This window comes from Semicossyphus pulcher, unplaced genomic scaffold (assembly GCF_022749685.1).
Source record: "Semicossyphus pulcher isolate SPU_LCO1_2020_fin unplaced genomic scaffold, fSemPul1.0.p SCAF_24, whole genome shotgun sequence".
NCBI lineage: Eukaryota > Metazoa > Chordata > Actinopteri > Labriformes > Labridae > Semicossyphus > Semicossyphus pulcher.
In genome coordinates, this window is record NW_027211698.1 from 14,358,843 (window position 1) to 14,368,632 (window position 9,790).

General features: G+C 42.7%; 1 protein-coding gene across 3 annotated transcripts in view; it reads left to right on the forward strand.

Moving 5' to 3' along the window:
* The window catches only part of LOC138603673 (zinc finger E-box-binding homeobox 2-like), a 96,627-nt gene extending 91,152 nt beyond the window's left edge, over positions 1–5,475 (forward strand). For 2 of the 3 annotated variants that reach the window (XM_069675548.1, XM_069675549.1), the window contains exons 9-10: positions 1,548–1,728; positions 3,395–5,475. In XM_069675548.1, coding sequence (XP_069531649.1) covers positions 1,548–1,728; positions 3,395–3,966 — 753 coding nt within the window. In that variant the 3' untranslated portion in view covers positions 3,967–5,475. The remainder of the gene's footprint in view (positions 1–1,547; positions 1,729–3,394) is intronic. The other variant, XM_069675550.1, reaches the window with a different exon arrangement.
* Positions 5,476–9,790: the final 4,315 nt, after the last annotated feature.

Below are 9,790 nucleotides of genomic sequence, written 5' to 3' on the forward strand. Positions count from 1 at the left end.
GCTGTTTAACATAGAGGGAACCATTTTGATGAAAAAAAGTATTAATAATGTTTCCTATTCTAAGTTATTAAATTAGATTTTAAAAATACAGCTACAGGCGTTTAGTTCAAATTGATTGCAGAGTGATAGTGGCCCCTTCTTAAAACACAGTGCCAGGCTGTCCTCACATTATCACACTCATATTCATTAAAGAAAGCTTTGGTGGCTCAATATTGGCCATTAAGGTGCTCCTTCTGATTTTAATCATTATATGAGTTTGCAATTTCAAGAATGGTGCGCCGTGCCGCCTCTAATGTCGTAATATTGTTCCCCATCAATTCACGTTTAAGACTAATCTTCATCATAAAAGGGAATTTTAAAGCAACGTGCAGAATTAACGCTGCCGTACAAAATTAGACCACACTGAATCCGCCATTACGGCTGGCTCTCATAATGGGGAGCATGTCAGTTACAGATGGGCGATATTACTCCAGAGCGGAAAGTTTTATAAGAAATCAGCGCTGGTGTGTGCTCGTAATTAAAAATGCATGAGAACACGTAGCGCAGTGTGATTGTTTTGGAGGTACAGTTCAGTTTTTAGCTTTTTCTGTTGCGTCAAGTGACTCAGAAATATCATTTAGTGTAGCTTTACATTGTTTTTGTTTCAATGAAAACAATACTTGCAGACTCACTCAACATTTAAATGCACTTATATGACATCTGTATCCAAAATACTGTCAGAATCTTAAGCTAATGTTTGATGCTTAGCAGTTAGCATGTAGCTTAATTGTCCAAGCTAGCCAAAATAACCTTATATAGAAGCATATAAAAGTCATATCAAGAGATAATGTTGCTTCTAAACAAAAACATTTTTAGGAATGTCACAACATAAATTAGCTTCTGCTAAGCTTCAAGGATAGCTGTTAGCAAAGAGATATCCTCCTTAGCATTAAGTAGCTTCTAGTTCAGTAGCCGAAAACTATATTTTTACACTTTTAAATCAGACATTTGCAATTATTTGACATTTATTTCCTAAAATACTGAAGATTTTTCAACATTTTTGGTAATAAACTTGGGACTGAACCAGTTTTTGGTGGTGCTCAAATTAGCTGTTGCTTCCTTGTTTAGCTTTTAGCTTACGGGTATCGTCTTTAGCTTCTTCTGTTTAGTTAGATTTCGCAACAGAAGACCTGGCTTTGTACAGAACATTTAGAGATATATTGTTCTCTAGACAAATTTAATTTACTGAATTACATCTAGAATGATGTCAACAACATTAGCACCTTAGCTTCTTCATCAAGCTAGCTTAAGCTAAACCTAACTGCAGTACATTTTGTTGCTCAGATCTTAAAGCTACATTGTTTTTACTAGGGAATATTTAACAGTGAACAAGCTAGCTATTTTAGCTAATGCTAACTGCAGCTCTTCTTCAAATGATGACAAACAAGCTAGCTAGCTAACGGACTAACTTTTCTCATATTCACAAAATATGCCGCGGCACTTTCTGACGCACCGGACTCACTCTTCTTCTCTCTCCTCTCTTTCTTTTTTTGTTTGTGTTTTTGAAGGGGGACCTGCTCGACGGTACACCAGATTACATGTCAGGGCTGGACGACATGACAGACCCCGACTCCTGTCTGTCGCGGAAGAAGATTAAGAAGACCGAAAGTGGTATGTACGCGTGTGACTTGTGCGACAAAACATTCCAGAAGAGCAGTTCCCTTCTAAGACACAAATATGAACACACAGGTATATACTGTTCTAGACCCTTACTTTAAACCCCATGCTTTTTTATGTTTTAAATGTTTGTGTTTCCAAATCCTCTCAGTATGAATATTTATATATTTTATGTTACCCCCCCTTTTTCTCTTTCTTTCCTTCTCTGTTTAATTTGTATGTAAACCAACACCTAACTTGTTTTTTCATTGACAGGCTTGTCCAGGAATGAGTAGCTTTTACTTTGCTAGCGTGTGATTTGTTTCAATATTTGTGTGTTCTCTTTTTTAAAATACAAAGAGGTATTTCTGAGAGGGAAAGAATAGACTGTAATTAATGCAGGTAGGCAAGCAGAGGGATCTTCTCAAGTGATTGTGCTCTTTATTTTCCAATCATACCCTGCTGTATTAACCACTTTGCTATCTTAAAAGACACACATCAATTCACCTAGATATATAAAGCCCAGCAAAAAGGCCCCTAATGCCTTTATCGGCCCCATTATTGGTGATAGATCACATCAGCGGAGCAGCGCTCAGAAGCTTCACAGCGCTGATAACAAGTCTTTCATTATAGTTATTATACAGAGATCCTCTTTCACTAGGTTGCATCATTTATTTTATCCGCTATCTGTAGCCGAGCGCTCGCCGCTTTATGCAGCCTTCATGTTATCTGGTCCGACATAAAAGGGAGGGAGGGGTTCACCGTTAGAAGAGTGCGCTGAACTCTTTCAACAAAAAAAAAAGGGGGTGCGTTATCTGCGCAGCGGTTCCTGCGTCTTGCTCAGGATGTGTCGCTTTAATGTCGTTGTTTTTAAGAATATTACAAAGCATCTGAAGCGGCCAGATGTTGGACAGAAGTGCTGCATTCAAGTGTCAGAGGGGAGTCCTGATTTGTGGGCGGCAGGCGGCCATTTTTAAACACATGTTGAGCAGCAGAAAAAGGAGGAAAAAAGAGTGTTTAAAGCCAGAGTTGAATGTTTTTTTTAGCAGATATGTTTAGTTTTCAGAAGAAATCCTGAGTGCAGAAGTTTATGTTGGTGTTTCGGAATAAACTTCAAGTGTAACAGCAGCCGTGCGGCCACATTACAAGCAGGAGGACATTTATTTAGCCCGACAGTTTATGGCCCTGTGTCATAAAACTATCTCACCCTGCCTTTGTGGCCAGCTTGGGTTTCTTGTTTCTGCCCTGGCATCCGAAGCGTCCCGGAGCCTCAGCCCAAAACCTAACGGAGGCCATGAACTTGAATAGTGTTTGGAGATAAGCAGAGTAACCCCTCGGAGCCTCCTCCTTCCTCCTCCGCCCATTTTGGATATGTTTACTCCGTTGTCGCGCCTTCTTTGTTTGTTTGCTTTCTTTATTTATGTTGCATTCATGAGCTTTAAATAAGTAGTTGTGGTTGAGTTTCTCCATGCTTTAAACCACGGGAGGGAATTTCCATAATGTCGGCCCATGAATGCGAGCGCACTTTCTCATCGTGCTCGCAATTTGAATAAACAAATAACCCCAAAGTCGTATGTCAAAGTTGGATTTAATGCTCCGTGATGTCATTTTTACTCCATGCCATCCAATCCATCAGAGTTTTCCCTCTCAACCTTTTTTGCTCTTTTTCGTCTGACTTGTGTGATTTGCTGTAGCAGCAGGACGAGCGCGGCAGCCGACTCACGTCTTGTTCTCTGTTTTTTTTTGTGTGTTTCTGCAGGCAAGAGGCCGCACCAGTGCCAGATCTGCAAGAAAGCCTTCAAACACAAACACCATCTCATCGAGCACTCCCGGCTGCACTCGGGGGAGAAGCCGTACCAGTGCGACAAGTGCGGGAAGAGGTTCTCGCACTCGGGCTCCTACTCGCAGCACATGAACCACCGCTACTCCTACTGCAAGCGGGAGGCCGAGGAGCGGGAGGCGGCCGAGAGGGAGGCCCGCGAGAAGGGCCACCTGGAGCCCACGGAGCTGCTCATGTCGCGGGCATACTTGCAGGGCATGACTCCTCAGGGTTACCCGGAGCTGGCCGAGCGCGAGGCCATCCTGAGGCACGACGCCGTGAACGGAGGGATCAGAGAGGGACGGAAGGAAGTGGAAGGAACGTACGCGAAGATCGGACGGAGGGACGACGAGTTCGAGGAGGAGGAGGAGGAGAGCAAGAGCATGGACACGGACCCGGACACGTTGAGGGACGAGGAGGAGAACGGAGAGCACTCGATGGACGATAGCTCGCTGGACGGCAAAACGGAAACCAAATCGGATCACGAGGACGCGATGGAGGACGGCATGTAATCGGAGATTTTTAAAAAGCTTCCCATCTTAAAAAGAGTTTTAATTTCTCTGTTTTCGGTTCAGTATTCTTACCCGCTCGGTTTAAAACAGCCGTGTTTTAAGCTGTACGTGCACGTGCCTGAAGCTTCCGGGAAGCTTTCCTTGAAAGGGGGGGGGAAGAAATCTGCCGAACAAGACGTGGACTCAAAATCAATCTGGAGGAGGCATGGGTTTGTGAAATAAGCTGCATTATGCAAACCGAACAATGAATACATGAATACATTTCAAAAAATGTACAGTACTAAGGCCTAAAAATATGTGTGGTGCTAACCTCCTCAAATAAACCCCCTGTGTTCCATAGTATTTATAGCACAACTAGTGACTTGTACAAATTGCACTCCGCTTCTATAATCATGAACAAAAATAATAAAAAGTATTGCCTATGTATATATTTATACAGTGTTGGAAAAGAGCAGTAGTGTCTGCACTACAGTCCTTCAGTATTACCTTTTGTTATCACCTACCTACCTACGGTGTCGTCTTTAGTTTTCGCCACAAACATCTCCAGCCACACTATTTTAGGCCTCTTGAATCAACTCCAAACGAAGGAATTTAAACAAACAGACAAACTGTGCGAAAGAGGACGAAGTTTTACAGAGACCTTCGTTTTAAGGGAAAATACAGTTTATGGACGGACGGACGGGCGGACGGACGGACGGGCGGGCGGACGGGGCGGGAAAAAATGAAGGATGAAGCCTTTGTAAGGTGTTTTTGATAAGAAAAAAGAAGCCTTATATGCAAACCTTTTAACCTGTGTGTTTTCTGCAAGTGCCACCCTCGTATTGTGTAAAAGGAAGGTTACTTTTGTTCACCAGCTTCAGTATTATGAAATGGTTCACCGTTGTGTCAGTATTATAGGCAGCAGTTCCTTAGTTTACATTATGTTGTGCAATGTTTCTTTTGTCAGTATTACACCAAACCAACTCTTTCTTTTTGGAAACAACAAACTGCATTCATTTTATTTGTAGGTTTGAAAAAAAAACAACATTATTTATGTGGCCCATTTTATATTTCCTAATTTTATTTATTTCATACTGTTGTGTACAGTACTATAGTTCTTCAATATATAGATATATTTTAGTAAAAAGGAACATGGTGTCGATCATAGGGGCAAATTTTACGTAAAGAGAGCATTTATTGTGTTTTGAAACATTGTGAAATGCGAAGTTTAATCTTATTTTATTTTATTTCCTTTTTATTTTCCAGTTACTGGGAAATTCCAAATTTGGGAACTTTTATACAATTGTGAAAACACTGTATTTTCGACTGAAAAAATTCCACTTTCTTCATCTTTGTTTCTTTTTTTAAGCTAAAAAAAATGAAGAGGGACTGTTAAATACTATGTATGATATCATGACTGAAGAAGAATCTTTCCTGAAATGTCTTTGTAAAAGTATTATTGAATTCTTAATTTGTAATTTCTCTTGAAAATGAACCCTGCTCGAATAAAAGTAGCCAAATTACAGAGTACCAGAGCGTCGGCGCTTCATGTTTATTCACAGAGGACAAACTGAGGTTTCTGCTGGCAGCGAGTCGCTTTCAATTCTCTGCAAAGAGAGAAACTGGAAATCGTTGTGCGCTCGCATCCAGAACTCTCTGCTTCTCATTATTATGTTAATGTCATGCAGTTTCAAACGGATCAAAGTGAGCTGACCTCGGCCCGGCCGCTGATCACGTCTCGTTTGGATGATAAAGTGAAACCAAACATCTGCAGCGTCTCACCTGCTTGTTCTGCACAGTGAAACATGAGAAGCAACTTTTTTCTTACTGTCAACAAAACCCGGCGAAAGACGAAAACTTGTTGCTGCTAATAAGTTCTGCCTGCTTGAATACAGGCTGGAGCAACAAATGGGTGTTAATCCGCCACAGAAAATAGTCCCAGACAGCTGCACAGTTCCCTCCTGCTTTGCTTGTTGTTGCCACAAAGTAAAGACGACAGCTGTTTCAGGAAATTAACAAACTATATTTCTGTGACTCATTTTAAAGGTTTATCTTTTGGTGTTTTTATGGGATTTGTTGACAATAAGAAAAAACATCGGCATTATTCTTTAAATTCTTAATTTAACACGAGATGTTTGAAGAGCTTCAGCTGTTAATCACTTTAATGTTTCCAGTTTTTATTGAGGAATCTACTTCAAAAAACAAACAGCTGTTAACCTCAAATATGCTGCATGGTAACCCAAGAAGCTTTTATGTTGATATCAGAGTGAGAGTAAAGGTTAAAGGTCAATTAATCGGGTATTCCACTGATAGACAACTAAAAAATATCAATTTTTAAAAAAGATAAAGAATGCCAAATTATAGCTGCTTCTATGAGGATTTGCTCATTTACAAAGCTTTAAACTGAATATTTTGGGGTTTTGGACCACGTATCACACAGTTTATTGACTAAACATACAAGAAAATATGAGGATTTGCTGTTTTATATAATTTTACGCGTCATATTTTGGACATTTGAATGCAACATCTTGGATTCTGCAGCATTTTAAAGACCTCAAACGTTTGATAACAACACCAGAAAAACACAAATCATCAATAATGAGAATAACCGTGAGATGCACTCCAGAAAATATCCGTACTTTCTGTAAAGCTCAGGATCTCACGTCTCCTCTTTAAACTTTCCTGAGCGCTGACAGGTGGAGGCTCCAGCAGCGGCCTCCTCCTCCTCCTCCTCCTCCTCCGCTGAAGGAGACGCTCGACTCCATCAGCCGCCCTCGCCGCGTTATGCAGATTAAAAGCAACATCAAAAGGCCGAGATGAAAGCGGCAAAGGTTGAGCGATGCCAAACATCAGAACGCGCTTTGCATATTCCGATTGCTGCTATCGATCGGCGTGCCATCGGATCATTGGCGGAGCATCTCGCGGATAAAAGAGGGGGTCTTAAATGATTAGCTGATGAATTTGATAATGTGCTGCGAACCATTACACATGCGGAAAACGAGCGCGCGTGTCGAGGCGAGCGAGGAGGGGGGAACCCTCCGGAGACGAAGAGAGAAATTTCCACCTTCCTCTACTTTTACATTTTACATCTGTAAGACTCGCAGAAGAGCTTCAGTTCAGCGGCTTCACAGGCAACTTAGAGGGAGGTCAAAGGTCGAGAGGGATGTGATGAAATATTCCTGCAACCTCGGAGGGAAGCGCCGCAGGACTTTTTTTAGCTCGGAGAAAAAGGTGCAAAAAGAAACATTTAAACCTGTGTTACATGTTCTTCCCCCTCCGCAGACCGTCCTCTGCGTGTCTGTAAGTCCAGTCGTCACTCTCTGAGTATCGGCTGATACTGATGTTAATCCAATCACCCGATCAATACTGTCTCAGACTATTAGCTCAGGCTCAAAGGAGGAGAGCTTTTAATTGCAATCAGGCTGCATGATGCTGCCTTCCATTGATTTTTTGCGTGCTTAATAATAATTATATTTCTTAGATAAATATGTTTTGGCGTAACGTGTTGCTCCTGGTATCATCTTGTTTAATGCATGCAGACATGAATTAAAGATCGGTGCATAAATATGGCGTCAGAGCGACGATCAGACGCTGAAACCTTCAGTTATTATCACAACCTGCGATTCCAACAGTGTAAACCGAACATCTGCAACTTTCAACCCCACATTCAGACACTTTTATGTCTTTCTTTAGGGATTTTTAAGGCTCATGCTAAAAAAAATAAGAGATACTTAATCAGCAAATCACAGGGAGTGGGGTTACACCTGCACAGATCGTCAGTCAATCACACAGACAACCTTTCACGCTCACACTCACACCTACGGGAGAGTCACCAATGAGCCGCACGAGCACGTCTTTGGACGGTGGGAGGAAGTGCCCGGAGGGAAGCAGCGCATGCACGAGGAGAACATGCAAACTCCACACAGGAAGGCCCGCTGCGCCCGCCATAAAGTAGAAAACGTGCACACCTGATTGCTGAGCTGCTCCAAATGCAGACCTGTTCTTCTCTGAGTCTGTGCATGTAGTATTTCTTTATTTTAACACTTTAATTAGTCCTAAAACTTTACCTGTCATGATCCCTGTAGAGATTCACAGCTATTAAAGCTGCAGTTGGAAAAGCTTCATAAGAATTTGGTCAAAATACCAAAGATTGATCGACGCATTTCCCGCACAATATTACATTGAAACGATGTTGCTGATCTGTGACTGCGAGCGCCCGCCCCTTTGTGTTTAGTTTGTTCGAGAATTTGACAAATCAGGGTTAGCTTTCCATGTACCTAGATAATCACAGCGACTGCACAAACAAGCGCCATCCGGCTTCTACGTGACGCAGAGGTTGTGTCAGTTGTGGTAAACGTCCTGTACCTAGTTTGCTGACGACGGCATGTACTGCTAAAGAAGCAGAGAGAAGGACGAGATCGCAGGAGGAGAAAGCTGCAAATAGAGTGCAAAATAAAAAGAGGGATCGGACGAGTGGAGGGAGCTGAAGAGCGATGCCTTGCTCCTGCTTGACAGGTAACGGTAGCTCTTACGGCGGCAGCTCACAGTAGCACTAAGCTCCAACACCTCGAGGTAAAAAGGTGCTCCACACCAAGCATCCGAACTTTAGTCGTATTTGAAGTGCACTTTTTGGAATAAACAGCACCTCTCCTCTCTCTCTTTCTTGTGGCCTCGGTGCTGCAGAGAGACGCACCGCACAACGGCTGCGCAGCAACGGTTGCAAAATGTGCGTGCATGTTGCTTCCTGCCACTTTAACCTCCTGTTCAGTAACTTAAAAGGCATGCAAACACCTGAACAGGTATATAAATTGGCAGATTTGTATGATTTTATGTCTTCAGTTGGCGTAATCCAATAAAAAACACCTTCTTGCACAAAGAAAACAAACTAAAATGAGCCTTTGACGCGTGTAAACCTGCCGGCTCAGGTTTCAGACCTGCCTCGCTCTGCTGTGATTTTGATCCGCTCTGATGTTAACCGGTGTTGGGAGTGCTGCCCGGCTCAGAGAACATTTAAAAGGCAGGAAAAAACACAACAACACGCGTGTAGTAGTAAGAATAATTCATACGAGTGTCATGCAGCCATATGCCCGGGCCAGATTGGTGGTGTATTTTGGACAGCTGAGCTCTAATGATTCACTGCTGGGCCGTTTGTAGACCAAAGCTAAGTGTACGTTCTGCCTCGGGCTACTCGCTGCTTCCACTGATGCACTCGTTTGCATTGAAAACTCTCCTCTGTCTCGTTTCATTCGTCTCCTCTACCTGCTTTTCTCATCTTTCCACAGACAAAAAAGCCTAAATTACATGTGGTGAAGGCGGTCTCATTTGTCAAATCAACTTTATTTATACATAAAAAACCAGCGTGTAAATGTGCGCTGGGCTCCAGGAGGGTTACAGTATGGAAAAAGAGAGGCAGAGCGCGCGGGATGAAGACGTAAGGGGAAAAAAAGAGCACGCTTTAATGCACAAAATAAGAGCGATAGAGCATGACAGAGCAACGTCGGAGCCCGGCGAATGAGATGAGGTCTGAGGTTTGGTCGCGACGGAGGACTGGGAGTGTATTTTTTCCATGTTGGAGCGAGCCGGAGCCGCGCTGGAGAACAGATCAGCCCCTGAAACGCAAACGAAGTGAGTGAGTCAGAGGAAGCCGAGCGAAAACCACTGCAACAAGTTACAACTGGAGCACCGGGGCAGGTAAAGCATGGAGAAGAAGCAGGCTAGCTCTTTCCACCTGTTTCCAGTCCTTACGCTAAGCTACGCTAATCACACCCTGAACATTTCCTGCAAGTGTCGACTATTAATGGCGTACTGTTCCTTTAAATCCTCATACATTAAGACAATTTTCCCG